Below are 17136 nucleotides of genomic sequence, written 5' to 3' on the forward strand. Positions count from 1 at the left end.
GTCCATTCAGGACCGCTCTCGAGGGGGCGTCTGCAGAGAACTCAGTATCAGCAGCTGATTTTGCTTCCAGAAATATGTGTAAATTATCATTTTCCTATTTGGCCTCCAATTTACATTTCATTTGCCTGAGTCTCATACTGAATTCAGATAAAAAGTATCCTGGTGGCAGAGCTTTAAATAAAACGTGAATATAAAGTGACTAGCTGGGTAATGGAGACAAGGCTGATTTGTTTCTTGTTGTCTAGCTGGGGTTTTAAGAGGCTCTTAAAGGAGAGAGCTGCAGTGGGATGAGAGGGAAAGTATAACTGGTGAAAGGAAACACAATGCAATATACAGTGAGTTCTCTGAGCAGAGTGGTGTTCCCAGTGGAGTTGCACCGGGATGTGTGATATTCAACAAACTCTTAAACAATCCCATGAAGAGAAGTATGAACTGCGAGGTGGCAGACTTTGCAGGTGGTGCAAAATAGCTTGGGACAGCCAAGTTCAAAAAGAGACTGTGGAGATTTGTCAGAAAACGTCACAATGCCAAGTGAGTATGTAATAAAGGAGCAGAAAATATTCAGTACAAAGCATCAGTTAACTGAAGATGTATAGTGGGGGAAAAGTATAGATATCTTTGGAAAGAGAGAGCAAATTGCTGAAAGAGAGAAAATTTCACCACTCAGTGTTTTCAACAGGGGAAATACAATGACCTTATAAAAATCCACAGAAAGCTTTTATCCCAAGTACTGGATGTTGTGTTAGCCCTTCCATTTCAAAGTGGACGTACTAGGTCTGAGAAAGGAATAAAGTGTGACAGAGGTGATCAAAGGTATGAGAAGGGGATTCATTAGATTGGAGTATTTTTCTGCTTGTGAAAAAAGAAATAGTAAAGATATTTTAAAATAATTATATGGAGGTGAATAGTGGACTGGCTACTCACAATTTCTCATAACAACAAGAACTAGTGGAAGCCAGTAAAACGACTAGAAAGTAGACTTAAGGCAAACCAAAATAATGTACTTTTCCTCACAGGTTGTCATCAAGTAGTGAAGCTCATGGTCACTGGATATGGGTGACACCAAATTACAAATAGGGTGAAAAAAACTTGAAATAATTATTATGGAGGGTAGATCCATATGTGCTGATGAAGGTATTGCCTCGGGCAGTCCCTAAATCTTGTAATTTTGGATGTTGAGTAATTATTGCAAGGAAGCCTCAATTTTGTTGTTTTGCCACAGTGGGATTGCAGGAGTTGCCCACACTGTACAGTGCAGCCATGGGAGCACACCCCAAAGCAGGGAGGAAAAGTGTATTGTGGGGAGAGAAAACGCTGTTCTTGGAAGAAGTGTTGCTGCTCTCATGATCTGAGAAGGTGCAAGGCCATGTGGTGTGGCTAGACTGCAGAGACAGCTGCATGGAACAGCTGGTTTGAGCATCACCCTGACTGGCACCACATGCTTTTCAGCATCAGTAGCACTGCAGATCGCAAGGTTGATGTGCAGTGCAGGGTCCCAGCTTGCTGTCAGGACACTGGAGGTGCTCCCAGCACAGGGACCCTCATGGCTGGAGACAAGAGACAGTGCAGGAGGAGGAGGAATCAAACAGCAGGGCTGGGCGAGGTTGCATGAGGCATCTATCAAATAGGGGCTGAGGGAAGAGATTGGGAAGACACTCTTGGGGGCTGTGGAGAGGTTTGTGTGGGTGGCAAAATGTGTCACTGAGTACCAATAGACCAGTGTTACTTGACAGAAACATCCTATATAAGCATTTTAAAGTCTTGTTAACATCAAAAAAACAAGCTAGTCCTTCTCTGCAGGCTTTGACAAGCTCTAACCTATTTTGATTTTCAAAAAGCTCGGCTTTGGGACTATTAGTTTGTGAAGTAAACTTGAGATGTGCTGAAGAAAAGTCTTACCAAATCCAAAACAATTTATTGCAGAGCTGTTGTTGGGGCAGTGGGCAGCAGAATGGAAGTAAAAGATGTAGAAAACCAAATAAATACCAGAGAGAGAAGGGACAGCGGCTAGACACAGAAACTGAAGGATAAAAGGTAGGGTTTATGGGAGGCTGATAAGGGTACGTAGGGAGAGAAAATTCTGAAATATGATAACGAGGCTAATAAAAGGGAGTCATTATGGCAAAAAGATAAACATATCCTGTCCTTTGCTGTGTTGCATCCATATAGATCACTTATAAAAGGGGGAAAAACTGACTCAGCAAAGGAGAGGAGGGAAGGAAGAGAAAGTAGCCATGTCTCAATGCCCTTGTTGCTAAAACCTTCAGCATGAAGAAGTGGTTCTTTGGAGTTATTTCAGGTAGGGAAGGAAAAACATTGGTGACAAAGGGCACGGGTGGTTCTTCAGCAAATGACATTCCCTCGGTGCAGACATCACCCGCCACAGCCCTGAAAGCTGAACAATGCCCTTCTGTTTCTTCAAAACCCACAACGATGTGACAGTGAATTCATGTAACAGGAAGGAATAAGCAGTTCACACAGGCACTGATGTACATTCAACATGCTGTTGGGAAGGACTGAACAACAAGCACTTGGCACTTAAACTTTCACCACTTACACCCCTTTCTAGGTGTAAGTGATGTGCCTCAAAGAAGGTGTCCCAACAGAGCTCCGTGTTTCAAAATTCAAGGGGTAATGCACTATCACGAGGACCGCTTGAAATTTCCCTACTGCAAAGACATCAGTGTGGTTATTTGTCTGGGTGGGATATTTTACTGGTTGCGTGTGGGAAAGCAGATGTCAAACCAGCTGTTAAGAGCTGAACACATAATTCCTGTAAAGTGCGATGGTAGTCTAGCCTGAGGCCTTAATTTGTCTGAAAGCAACCATCTGCGAGATATTTTTTAAGCAGTATGCAAATGAAACCAGTGCTGAAATTTTCTCCCTAGTGCAGGAAGCAAAGCCCAGCAGAAGGACTTAGAGCACTGGTTTAAAGCACTGGTAACTGTGTTTAGATCACATTTCTGTCGTGAATGTCCTCTTCGACCTTACAGAAGTTACTTTATCGGTGTTTGTATATGGGTTGGACAGTGGAACCCACTATTGGTTTGGGACTTTGCATGCTATTGCAAGATAAAAATTTAAAGCAAAACGATAAAGAGGCAAGGTTATAATCACAAAAACTATTTTGGCAAGGGGTGCAGAAGGCTCATAAAGCTCCATTTTGGTTGTGCTGGGGCTTTCCTGAGATACTAATGGAGGCAAAGTTGAGCTACTTTCCATTCCTTGATCCTCTTGCTACCCATAGGATGCCCACCCAAGGCTTATGGATCTGTTCTCTAGCTCAGAGAAGTCATTGGAAAAACATCTGTTACTCCAGCAGGTCTGGTTGGTGGGAAAAAAATGTAGATCCCACCATATCTATGGACTGATTAAAAAAATGATTATATTAGATAAATGAAGGACTAACTCATACCAACCTGACTGTCTGAACAAGACAAAAGCCACACATTTTTAGAGCAGATGATCCCTGACAATTCATGTTAAGGGATAAATTTCAAGACTATAGTGGAACTCACAGACATGATCTCATAGTAAATGATTAATTAACAGCTAACAGAGTACTGAAAGTCATTTATTCAGAGCCATTGCAAACCATTATACTCCTTAAGAAAGAAAAGTGTTTGCACAGGCTAAGAAATAAAACACAAATGCACAGATATTAGCTTGCATTAAGGGGGGCAGTGTGAATAAGTGCTGCAGCTCCTGCTTCATGAGCAACTACATTCATTTTAGTGTTAATTCTAAAGATGTTTGTGGACAGCTGAGTCTATGGTAGCTGTTTATGTCTGCTTCAGCCAATTGGGAAGAATTCAAAGTGTGAGGGTCAAAAAGCTCAGTACATCAACTTGTTGTAGGCACCATAGATATACAAGGAGCAGTATTGTAAAGGCTGGTTACAGTATGAGTCCAAATATATATATATAATTCAAAGATGAATTTGAGCTTAGAACAGTGTCTCAAGCCCAGTAATAACAAGTTATGAACAGAAATGGTGGCAATTGTGTGCTGAATATCAAGGAAGAGTGAGGTATTACATGATGAATGGTCTCCCTGGAGTGCACTTTCTCAGTGCACTTTCATTAGAGAACTGGTAGCTCTGTAAATGATGCCATCCACAGATGTGGGCAATCACTAACATTCGGAGTGACAAACAGAAGAGAGACAAAATGGCTTTTAAGCATTTTGTTGGGTTAATTGTTTATAAAGCCATGTAGATTTGGTTGCTAAGTTAGTCTTCAAGCTGTTTCATGATTTAAAGCATTTGGTTCACCTTTACATGACTGAAGAGAGCTTTGAGTAAATGTTACTGGAAAAAAAGAACCATCTAAGTCAAACATTTAACGTATCTTATCTGGCTTTATTAACTATCGGTAGAAGTGAAGTTTGCTTTTTATTTAATGTTTTATTTCTCACATACAGATATACTTTGGAGAATGAGGTGCTTGACAGAGGCAACATAACCCAGGAATGTGCAAAATTTTTGTGAAGGTTTTTGTAAATAGGAGAGAACTCAGAGTCAAGCGTACAATGAGCCAGGGAGAGCTAGGTTTGTGTAAACCTGCAAAACAAAGAATGAAAAGACTCTTGTCTGTAAACACATGCGGTGGGTGGGAGGAAAGAGAGGAGCTATTTATATTAAAGAACGATTCTTGGCACAAAGCTGGGTAGATATAAACTCCCTAGGATTAAGTGAGAGCTGGGAATTAGAAAATGATGACGTTGGAGCAATGAGATTATGGGCCATATGCCTTGGGTGCATGCTCCAAGGTTCTGGTTGCAGCATCGTAACTGAGACTGTGCTCTGGTAGCATTTATACAAGCATTAAATATCCCTTTTGTATGAAAGAATACAGCATATTCTCCCCCTCTCATGTCAGCTAATGACTGAATGAAAAATGACTTTTTCAGTAATTTGTGAATTAATCCATTAATAATTAAACTACCTAAAACGAACTAAACCCAGGTTGAATGAAATCTTTAAAGCCACTTCATTGCCCTGACTTAGCAAGGGAGTAACAGCCATTTCACTCTCTCTTTCTCCTGGAAAATAGCTGAACACTTAGGCTCAGACTGAATTTGCAGACAGGGGTTTTAATTACACTGCTATGGACTGTAGCATCTAATTGCTGTAACTGTGCAGAGCTACAGCTTGAATCATTAGGAGTAATTCTGGCAGTCCTGGTGCTTCTGTGGGATGAAGGTTTGCCAGTAAGTGATGTAAAACTCGATGGTGAGTTAGGTCTCACTGGCAGATCTGCAGGGAGCTCATGAAATCTCTGTCCTTGGAGACATTCAGAATTTTTTGACTCCCTGAAAGCCATTGATATTACCTCTGCTTTGCTCTACTCACCTGGACATAACATGTTCTGGAGAACCTAGCCAAAATCCAAAGGGAGTCATAAAGTACAAAGACCCAGAGAAGCAGTCCCCTAGTTTCACCCAATGCTGCTCTCCCAAGTCATAGTCCCTAAAACACCAAAAAGTAATCTGGGTCACTCTTAATCTTTGAAGGTTTGTGCCTCAGAGTATATAATGTTATCTCCTTGACAAATATTTAAAGATTTGACCACTTCCCCTGGGTATTTCAGGGACTGAAGTCACAGTTGCCATTTTGGAAAGAGGCTTCATCCTTTACTTTCTGATGAGTAGAAGCAAGTGCTTCTGCCTTCCCACGCACACGGGATCCACCACCTGCCTGGGCAACAGCTGCACCTTCGTTCCTCTGAGGGCAACGAGAGGCTCTGGGTCTGCTGATAAGGAGAAGAAAACAAAATGCCTTGATTAGAAACAAGCTTTCATTTCTGAAAGATAGTGTCTAAAATTCACGGTACCTTTTAAGGAGGAAAAACTCATGAATTCAAGCAGCTCTGGTTAGCAGAAAGCCCGGGATGGTGGGAAACAACGTAGGGGGTACATGCAAGAGAAATAAGGGAAGAGGCAGGCAAATAGGGGAAAGAGTATGGAAGGATGCAAAAAATCGGTGGCAATAAGAGGTATGGAGAAGGGACAGGCTACATACTCCTTTATTTATTTAGCACCTAAAGAACTCATGTATTTTCTTATCTAAAAGTGGATTTTTTTTCCTTCAGCAAAATGATAATTCTGCTCTTTAGTGAACTGTTGAAGAGAGAAAATTAGGTGACTTTGGAATGGGAGGAGAGACAAAAAGTCAAACGCATCTTTAAAGAAAAGCATTTAATCTAAGACACCGCTGAAAGGTATCTCCGGTTCTGTTAAAAAGGTTTCAGGTTAAATTTTTGAAAAATCCTTGTAAACCTATACTTCTAGGGTTTATAATGAGTATTTTAGGGATCCATTAAAAAAACATAACATTTGACCACTGCTTATGGCTCTGTGGTTAACATTCCTAAGTCACAATTTCAATTCACCATTAATGACTTCAACTATTGACTGCTGGGCATTACAAAAAATGAGATGAGAATCTTTTTCTAAAAGCACCTTTTTCTAAAAGTAAAAATTAAGTCAGATGTCTTTGCTGGTATTTATGTATTTACAGGTGGTGTGATTTTTATTTATTTTTATTTTTTTTTTCTTCCTTCTAGGACTTGGCTTTTGTTCTTCTATTGTAAATGGCCCTACTAATGCTACAGTCCTTGCTGGTTCAGAAGCCCGGTTTAATTGCACTGTTATGAAAGGATGGGTCATTCTCATTTGGTTGTTCAAGGCAAATCCTGTACTCACTGTCATTAATCCTCACGGACCTATTGAAACATCAAGCCGCTTCACCTCTCAGAATTATACCAATAATGATGAATTTACCTCAGAGCTGATCATCCACAACACCCAGCTAAATGACTCCGGAAAAATTGAATGCAGCGCCCAGCAAGCTGGTGAGAGCAGCTTTGCCTTTCTTTCTGTTCAAGGTGCGTATAACTGCCAATAGAAAGCTATTTTATTGTACCACACTTAAAGATATCCTCTGATGGATTGCCCACATTATCTCTGTGATGGAGTACATGTCCTCATTCACCATCATTTGTCTTCTTTCTTCTTTATCTTAATTTTACTGTCAAAGCAGGTTTCAGAGTCACATTCGAAGTGCCATTAACAAAGGCTTGAACTGTCCTGTCTTTTTTCCTGTTATATCTCTTATTCTTTATTGGATTTCATTAAAGTGCCTGGAGGCTGTAGCAGGCCCACCAGCAGTCAGCCAAAAACAATCTTTTGGCTAGAAACAGTATGGATTACTTCCCTCCACACACGCACGTCTTTGTGCATGAAACTTCACTGTCTTTTGGACAGATCTCCCTCCTGCTTTCTAACTTAGGGATCAGTCCATGCCCCGCTTATTTGAGTTTGATGTAATGGTGTGTAGAAATAAATCCTTTGAGACACAAAGCAATACTCTTCATATGACTGCTGCTGCGAGCTACCATTTCCAAGGAACAAAAAAGCTCCTGCATATCAAGTCCCTGTGTATGAGACTTCTTCCTCCTCTCTGAAGCTTCAGTAGTGACAGAGTGCAGCCAGTGAAGCAGAATCTAACCATCAGACACGATCCATTTGTCAAAGAGGTGCTTAGTGCAGTGCGAACATCTCATCGTCTGTCTGTAAACTTTTCCCAAGAAAACCCAAGAGCATACTTAAAACTTACAGAGAAACATTGTTATTTCATTTTGTTGTCCTTCAGCTATAAATATATAAGGATGCCAAAAAGTGTAATTTTCTGCTTTTTATTGAAAAGATACTGAAAGATGAGACTCGTGCTGTAGACACACTGGACAATGTGTCTATGAAGTTGCAATATCTGCATGTTTAAATCATGCATATGGTATATTTGTGTTAATAATGACTGTTTTTTAAGTTAATATCTCAAGATACAGCTAATTTTGGGTAGCAAGGTAAGATTTAAGACTACCAGCAGGAAAGCAATGCAGATAACTATTCTGAAGGAACAAAACATCTTTTCCCTCCCACAGTTAATGGATCTTTATTCATCAAAAATAGCACCTTAACAGTAAAAGAGAATGAAACACTTGAAATTGTTTGTGAAGCCTTAGGATGGGCTCCAGCTCCAGACATTACTTGGATGACAAATGACTCTCTGATTGATAAGTCGAGGTATGTTACCCAGCAAAGTCAAGGATCTAATGACCTCCACAATGCCTTGAGCGTCCTGACTTTGACTCCAACAGACACTGAGATTTTGACTTGTTTAGCTGATATAGAAGCACTCCCTAACCCTCAGAATGCAACTATAACTGTTTTCTTTGTCAACTCTACGCTAGGTAAGTGAATGTTTGTTGTACTTTGCCTATACTGTTTTCTCAGAACTGTGCTTTATGCTTTGTATTGTTTTGAAAAGTATTTTATTTGCAAATTAAATACTGTGAGATATGCAAAGGTGATAGAATTAGGACTTGATAGTCACAACCTGATACGTAGGTACAGTTATCTTCACCTCTGTGAAAGGACTGGTACAAGTCTAATGAGCCACAAAGTCTGCTTAGACCAAAGAGCCATTGTGCCTACATTCCTTTATCTGTCATGTTCTTTTTTACATCCTAGAGGAAAGTAAAAAATGTACTACAGCAATATACATGGAATTCTTTGGGCAACACATTGGTTGCTTCTTATTGCCTTTTATTTAAGGAAATTCAGTGTCTAAGCCAAGCATGAATGTTGAGCAGATAGCAAGAACTGCCAGCAAGACTTTGATAACCCTAAGCATTGTTACTAATGTTGTCAACATATATATATATTCATAATACCACAAATCTTTGGCCTGACAACCTATGAAAATATATTCCATAATTTAACACATTCACAGTTTCATCAGTAGGTTCATTAGGAAGTTTATCAGTAACAGGGTGCTTTTATCTGATTTGCTCTGCTAATGTAGAGCAAAGGAAGTGGGACTATGATTAAAGATCTGCTTCACGACCTAACTGAATCCTCTGAAAAATGTTTTTATTTTCCAAACCATAATAAGGTAAGAGCAAGTAAGAGGAAGTCTCTCCCTCTGGGTTGACAATGTTTAATGCAGATGAGGGAGACCATACCAGATCGTCCTTAGGAGCATTTCTCTGTTGGGACTGGCCAAGTGTCTCAGCTGTAAGGGAGAAGACTCTCAAGACAAACTGAACTTGAAGTGCTAATCACATGGCAGGGAGCTGAGGTTATTGGGCATAAGTACACTGCCACCGATGGTGACATAGTCGACCCTATGGTGACATAGTCCACCCTATGGTGACATCCTTTAAATTAGCCTTAGCCTGTGGTATGGGAAATGCATGGGATGTATGGGGAGTTCTTTTTTTGCAGTGAGTCTATACAACCCCAGCTGCCTGCTGTGTGGAGTAGGGCTTAGAATCTACATTTCTTTTTATGATGTGGTAAGCATCATGAACTTTTATAATCACACTGACAGCTTGTCTTGATGAACTGAATCATTTTCTGCAATGGGTGAATGTGCCACATACAAAGACATTCTCATAGTGGATTGATGAGGGGTATGCTATAGAAGTTTTTACATACAAACAACTGAGGAGGCTGAGTAACTGTGCCTTTTATTTTATGGATGAGTCAATATTAGAAAGTCTTTTCAGAAGTACTTGCTTTGTAAAGCAGTTGAAAAAGGTCATTTCACCATTCCTAATATGACTGTTTTGTAGTCAGATTGCTCCTAATTACTGACTAAGCAAAACAGAACTATCCTGAGGAAATTAATAAATTCCCCTGCCTACTTGTTTGTGAAGTACTGAGGTATCCACCCTCAGTTTCCATAGCTACTCATTGTAAATCAGAAGAGGAGAAAAACAGATGTCATGAAGCACAATTAGTGTATAATTAGTGATTGCATAGGACCATCATTCATTGCTCTTTGGAAAAATAATTTTGCAGCATCAGACACTCAAAATTTGTCAGCAGTTGAGAATATGAAGTCTTCAGATTATTAGAATGAAATAAAGACATGTCATTTATGGCAGAAGAAAATTTCTAATATATGTCACATGTGAAATCTCGGGGCTTGTCTGAATTTTAATATGCAGATTCAACCTCAGCTAGAAACAAAGGAATGAAGATTATCTTTAAAAATTTAAGAAATCCTTCCCCAAAACTGTTGTATTATCAGTTTCAGTTGCTCCTCCTCCAGAGGTACCTCACTCACAGCAGAGTTTTGCTGGGCCCCAGATTTGGGAACTTCTAACTCTTCGGAGTTATCCGAGCAGATGTATTCACAGAGCCATTATTGGAAAATGAGGTCCTCAGTAGAGTCCCTTAGCTAGTCCCAAGCTCTTTGTGGCTTCAGTGTTGACTGCATGGGTTCTTTGTACTGCAGAAGGTGAATGTAGGGAATCCACCAGGAGCCTGATCTTCCTCTGCTTTTTTCTTAGCCAGAAAACTCCAAAGTGTCCAAGAAGTGATATCCAGCTTTGTCCAATCTCTTTCTCCTTGATCACCAGTATATGCCTGGGAAAACTCCCTTTTCTGCAGATACTTTGCCCAAGTAAATTCTTAGGCAGCTTTAGGAGGAACCAGGTGTCAGAACAGCAGCTGAGAATGGGCCCTATGGAATGAGGAGGTGGCTTTGTCCACACCAAACACCTAATGGGATGTGGTGTGGATTTACTCTCATGTTGAGCTGGCAGCTCCTGTATTCATACCTGCTGGTCCCAGCCCGTTTCTTTCTGGATCCTCCAAAACTGGGAAGAAGATGCAATGAAAGAGCCAGAAGTGTTTGTTTTGCATTTTTTTAAGCTCCGTAGAGCCTTTTTGGACATGTAACCTGAACCCAACAGGGTGGAAAATACCTTGGTCTGGCAGCCAGCTTGGACATATGGGCTTGTGTAGGTGTGTTTAGCCGCTCCCTTCACGCAGAGGTTAAATTTACCTCTATATTTAAACAGCTACGTGATGTGTTTCATATCTTAGCCATCTTGAAACTCTGTGGCAAGCTTTATGGAATAAATTAGGATAATATATATATGTATTTGTTGTGGTACTTCTGGGTAAAAATATAATGAACAAGCTTCTCATCAATTGTAATCACAACTGATTACAGCCTGCAGATTTAACTACTAGTCTGCAGGTTAGTGAGTGCTTGTTTCCTCTAATCGTCAGAAGAAATTCAAAACATGCTGACCATGCATTAGATTAAAGAAGGCTGGAACAAATTGCTTAATCATAATGACATGAGCAATCCACACTCCTAACAAAGGTCCAAGCTCTGTAGGAGGCTCTGCTGTATCTTTGCAGTCTGAAGCCTCCAAACCCCAAGCAAACCAGGCAAATTTGTATATTTTGGATTTGCTTCTTTATCCCTTACCATAAGAAAGCATTGGGTACCCTGGGTCATACATCAGGGGAACAGCTCTGACACTGTGCAGCTGCTACCAGCCATCTACGTGGCTGCGGTACCTTTCCCAGAGGCTGCCAGCTAAATCTAACCATGCAATTGTTAACTGTGACCTCTAATGAGGATGTGACAATCATAAGCCCGGTGTGACAGAACGGGTATTGTCGAGTTTGGATGCATTTCACACCTGTAATTTGGATCGAAATGTTTCTATAAACAACTGTCAAAATGATTTGGGGGCTGCTTTTCAAAGGGCAGACAAATTAGATGTAGTTCTGAAATATCTGGTCAGAACAAAAGGGCAAGATGATGTGGCAGTGAGAACCGACACCTTCCTTATGGATCCAGCTGCATAAGAAACGTGGGGTATTTTTAAAGTTCTGTGATGTGGGAGCTCTCTTAGGAAACCTGCTCGCAGCAACCAGGTTCACCAAGATGTTGAATTATCTTGAAATCACCTCATCTAGCACTGTAGTTTACAGCAAAGACAAAGAAATAATTTAATGTTGTGAAAATGCCAGTAGTGAAGGTAGGCTCACAGTGCAGTATCCTGAACTGTGCTACTCTACGGTTTTTGGTTTTCACTGCTCTCTAAGTGAAGACCAAAGAAAAGACCTACAAAGTATGTCCCAAAATCAAACACCTGCTGAAATTAGTGGGAGAAATTCCAAGGTGGGATTCATCAGAAAGTCATATCTACAGGCTAGAGATCTCCACCTGCACTAGGCACCTGAGACTGTCACTGCGGTCAGTGGGGAGAAATGGACACTTCTTCTGAGCTGATCATGTTATCCAGAGGGACACACACACATTTGGCGAGGTGAATTGGAACCCCAAATACCTATTTTCTCTCTACCGACAAAAGTAGTTAGGCAAGATGCTTAATATCTTCAGTATAGATATCTAAATTGAATCTTAACCCCTACCCCCAACCCAAAATGTCTCCAAAGGATGATGGGAGACTCAGCATACCTGCAAAACAGAATTTTAGTTGGAATATTACAGCTGTATATTCTTCTGAAAAAAAAATAGCTTGGAAAAGTTTCCATCGCAATAAAGAATTTTCTTTTGGAAACATTTTGAGATCTTGGCCACCACCCATACATACAGAGGCCGTCATCTGGAAAACACAGCCTCCCTGCTAAATAGTCAAGAAGCAGTTAATAGGTTCTCACAGAAAAGTTAAATATTTTGAAAACAATGTTTTGAGTCTCTGATAAAACAGTATTTATCCATTCTGATGAAACAATATTTATCCATTTAATTTAACAGAAAATGGTTACAGTGAAGACAGCATAAGCACATGGGTTATTGTACTTGCAGTCGTGTTTTCAATTGTTGGTTTTATTCTCCTGGTCATTATTATTGTGGTTGTCGTACGCTGCTGCTGCCTAAAGAAAGGTAAGTGGACCTTCACAATTGGCCTATACATTAAAAAGTACCTTGAATTAGGTATAAATCTGCTACTTATGACAGTCCTTGTGTAATGCAAAGGCCTGTGAGCAGGAAGGCAGGCAGACTGATCATGCCCTTAACCAAGACCTGCTTAAGATGCTCCTTACCTTGCTGTTCCTCCTATAGCTCGGCCCCAAGGTAGTCTGTGGCACAGAGTTTTGCCACTCACGTTAACGACAAGGGCATTTCAGGAGCACGTGAACTTCCAATGACGTATAGTTCCTGTGCTGAGGTTCTCTGCTTAAACTTATCTTCAGGGCTGTGATCCTGACTTCCAGTTTCTTCGTAAGCTGTTCCGCAGGGCTATTGCACAGTCCTGGAAATCAGGAGGAGAGATGCTCCCGTGGTGGCTGGAGCACAGTGCGCTCTCTGAGAGGAGCTCTCTAGGAGGTCGCCTTTTATTTTCCAGCATTTTAAATACATTTTTCTTTGCCCCCCATAGGATCCACGTACGAAAGCGAAGCAAGGTAAGCGGAATAAGGTGGGAACAGCAGGCTGCCTGCCTGCGGGTGCCGGGCGTTTGCCGGCACGTCCACAGGAGGTCACTGTGAGCCCGGCAGCGGGGCCCGGGGCTCCGCGGCGGATTGGCAGGCAATCAAAATAATAAAATAAAACATAACAAAATAAATAAAGTAAAACAACACGAAACCAAATAAAATAAAAATAAAAATAAATTAAAAAAATATATATAATAAGCTGCCCTGCTGGTGAGTGTCGACGCTTGATCAAGTGTTCACCAGGCGTGCTTGAATACCAAGCTGTTGGTACGTCACTGCATGGAGTTGGAAAATGTTAAAAATCGTGATCTGATGGGTGTGAGTATTAAGGTCCTATCCATTATCAGTAGTGCAACTCTAACAGCACTGTCGGTGAGGTTACCAGAGCTACTTTTCTAAGCTGCTAGGGAGCGGTGTAATTTCATGCACAGCTTGTGCTTGTGGGGCGTTTATCTCCCTGACTCTTAACGAGTTTACAGAATGTTATGACACCTTGCCTCTCATTTCGGTAATACCTGGCTTCATTAACGGACTCTTGTGGGGAAATTTTGTGAAGGTCTGTTGCAGATTTTCATTTATACATTACTTTTGGACATGAAATAAAATAAATACAGTACTGTTTTCTCCTGAGGAAACAATGCTAATTATACCATGCCATGCCAGTAAGCTTCCATGTGACTTCTTAGTTTATGATGCTTAATTGATCATTTTACCAAGTTCAGCTATATAAATAGGGCAGGACTACGTCAGCAGGGAACAGGAGGTCAAAAGCAGGTGCAGCTTGCATATCGGTTTTGGTACAAATACAACACTGCACAGCCTTTTTGCTTCGATTCTCTCCTGGTTGTGCCAGAAGCGCTTTGCAGGGGTCAACCCTGCTGCAACAAAATCAATTGTACATTCAGGGAAGCATCTGCCCAGCTGTGGGGACTGCTATGGCTAGGTCCATGCCCTCTCCAGGGCCCTGCCTTGCTGGTGCTGCCCCTGGAGTGTCTGCACAGTGCCTTCTTACAGGTAACGTGAACAGGCCCAGAGGAGGGTTTACCATTACTTTTTCCCCATGTCTTTGAATCTGATCTAGAACAAATATCGTTATGTCCTCATTAAAAAAATCTTAGTAGAGTAAAGCTCCTATTTTCCCGTTAACTTGAATCATGAGTTGTCATTCCAGCTTCATAAAAGTTGCTCACAGCCTGAGAGTTAAGCAAAAGCTAAAGCACATGCTTAAGCCCTGGGATGAGTTCAGGCTTTATGAACTACCTGCGACAAGTCAGTGTTGACAGTTGTGCAAAGGCTTAGTGTTTTTTTTTTTTCTTTTTCTTGGGCGAACCTACCTGCAGTAAAAAGAATGGTGACCGTCCAGATTCTGGAAGCTATGTTGAGGTAGTAGTGAAGAAATAGTGAAAACAAAGATATATTGTTTTAATTCCTACAACATTTATTTTTAACTTGGGTGGTTATTTTTCTGTACCTCCCACACTTTTTTGTAACTGATTTTGGCTTGGCTACAATGCTGGATTTGTTGAGACCTAAGGATCAGATAAAATAGACTGAAGACTGTCTTGTGGAGTTAGTATTCCTAAACAATTGCTATCTCCTATCAACCATGACAGGCTTCTTAGTGGTATTTAACATGTTTATCTCCTAAAAAAACAACCATGTAGTCACAACTGGCTAGTCAGACTTCCGTGTGCATCAGAAATACTCACCTGAAGCTCTACAGTCCTGTAAGTGATTCTTACTGAACATAAATAAGTCGATGCAACGGTTTCCACAAGCACTGCTAACCGACAAGTCCCTGGATCATCATAGTCCTGCCATCAATTTATGCTGGCCACGCTATAAAGCTAGGCAAAGATGGACTTGGGATTACCCCAGGGAGGAATCTGTGGTTAGAACAAATGAATAGTAGCGTTTTTCCTAGTATAAGTTTTGAGTAAAAATGCCCTCTTTTCTCAGTGTGTAGCTCTGCAGGTCACCTCTGCAAGTTCAGAGATGTGCAACTTTAACCAAAGAAGTTCTATCAGCTTCTCTGTGACTATGTTCATGTGCACAATGAATTAACTCTGGGGTGTACAGGTGAATCACCTGGGAGCCAAACTGTGTTGATGTGAGCTGGCATGCTCCTTATTGCAGTTGGGTGGGTTCAGTCAAAAATGATGAGTTGCTGTAGATGACTTGACTGGTGTTCCCTTATTGGGCCACTGACTATCCTGTAATTCAGAATTAGAGATAAAAATGCATTTCCTGCAAAGCCTGTGATCTGGAACAGAGCCTTCACTCTGAGAAGATGGCTCACTCTATTTTCCTTCTTGCTGGTAAAGCAGCTGATGGAAACTTTCTATCCAGAACTTCATAGGTAGTATTTATATAGGACAAGATTTGCAATAGCTGAATATTTGGGAGGCCCAGATGTATTTTGCAGTTATTTTTCAAAAAGTAGGACATAAAATATTTTCTCTGCTCCCTACTAGCCAAGAGTTCTCGTATCATAATGAAGTTCTAATGACAGTATTCTTTTTTTTTTTTTTTTTCCTAGGAAAATTTCAACTAAGAAGAAAACAGATGGCCATGCAGAAAACAGGCAAAGGACTGGTAGCGAAAATGAGGGATACATTCCAGAGGAACCACAGCACACAGAACAAATCCCTAGTGAGTGAATTGCGTATCATCAAGCTGTTTCTCAACATGGGCACACACGTGTTTGGATAACACATCATGTAATTAAATAACAAGATTCCACAACACCTTGTGAAGGACTTATTCTCATAAAATTTTGGATCACTGGAGTGCAGTCCTTCAAAAGTATGGAGAAAACATCCAAGTTCTTTGGAGCTGAATTTCGTTGTAATTCTGTTGTGTTTTGTTTTTAATGACTTTGTTCTTCCAAATACCTTTGAGGGCCAGTACTGGATTACCATATGATTGTTGATTTAGGCAACATTTTGGACTGAAAAACAAAAAAAAAAACAAAAACAAAGCAACAAAACACAAACCAACCAAACAAAAAAGGAATAAGAAAGAAAGAAAGAAAGAAAGAAAGAAAGAAAGAAAGAAAGAAAGAAACAAAGAAAGAAAGAAAGAAAGGAAGGAAGGAAGGAAGGAAGAAAGAGAAAGACATATAGAAAGACAGACAGACAGAAAGACAGAAAGAAAGAAGAAAAACAGAAAGAAAGAAAGAAAGGAAATAAAGAAAGAAGGAAAGACAGACAGAAAGAAAGAAAATGAAAAAAAAAATCCATAGGAGACACAGGAGACATGACAATCGACATTTTGAAGAAGTTCCTTTCCTTCAGTTAGCTCCTGGGACTTGTGCTACATCCCTGACTACAGCTAATTTCTGAAGGTTTTAATGCTCATTCATTGTTAGGTTTTTTCTTTTGATTTTTTTTGTTAATAGCTTTTTGCTGCCCATGCAAATGAACACTAATAATAGTTTTGTTAATTAATTCAGTAAGTTATTGCAAGCTCAACCTGTGTAACACTATTGTTGAAAGTATTCCCTTTGGTAGTGATATTACAGGATAGCATATCACTATCCTCACCTTACTTTCAGAGAGTGTTTCCATATTCTTGGGGAATGATATAGCCATGGGTAAGAGAATGCACGCATTTGTTGTGCTGAGTAGCGTTACACATTGTCTCCAGCAGTTATACCATAACAAGACACATAACAGAGGAAGGAGGTCTTTATACATGTCCTTCCTTCCACTCCTTTCCCCTGTCTCTAGCTCAAGTAATTCCATGAGAAAGAGAAGCAATGAAGCCTGGTTTCCAGTCTCACCCGTTGACATGAAAGACTTTGAATATGCCAAAATTTCTGAGACTGTCCAATAAGTTCTAATGCTATTGAGTTACTCA

General features: G+C 40.5%; 1 protein-coding gene and 1 long non-coding RNA gene across 2 annotated transcripts in view; one reads left to right on the plus strand and one right to left on the minus strand.

The window, feature by feature from the left end:
* The window catches only part of IGSF5 (immunoglobulin superfamily member 5), a 29788-nt gene that overhangs the window by 2888 nt on the left and 9764 nt on the right, over window positions 1–17136 (plus strand). The window contains exons 3-7 of the mRNA XM_035315824.1: window positions 6567–6887; window positions 7944–8252; window positions 12596–12724; window positions 13221–13245; window positions 15815–15927. Coding sequence (XP_035171715.1) covers window positions 6567–6887; window positions 7944–8252; window positions 12596–12724; window positions 13221–13245; window positions 15815–15927 — 897 coding nt within the window. The remainder of the gene's footprint in view (window positions 1–6566; window positions 6888–7943; window positions 8253–12595; window positions 12725–13220; window positions 13246–15814; window positions 15928–17136) is intronic.
* Window positions 8112–15850, minus strand: LOC118160816. The gene is made up of 3 exons (XR_004747686.1): window positions 12594–15850; window positions 11175–11176; window positions 8112–8248 (listed from the first exon to the last, which is right to left on the minus strand). It is a non-coding gene; the product is annotated as an uncharacterized LOC118160816 (long non-coding RNA).

Source organism: Oxyura jamaicensis, chromosome 1 (genome assembly GCF_011077185.1).
Source record: "Oxyura jamaicensis isolate SHBP4307 breed ruddy duck chromosome 1, BPBGC_Ojam_1.0, whole genome shotgun sequence".
Classification (NCBI taxonomy): Eukaryota; Metazoa; Chordata; class Aves; order Anseriformes; family Anatidae; genus Oxyura; species Oxyura jamaicensis.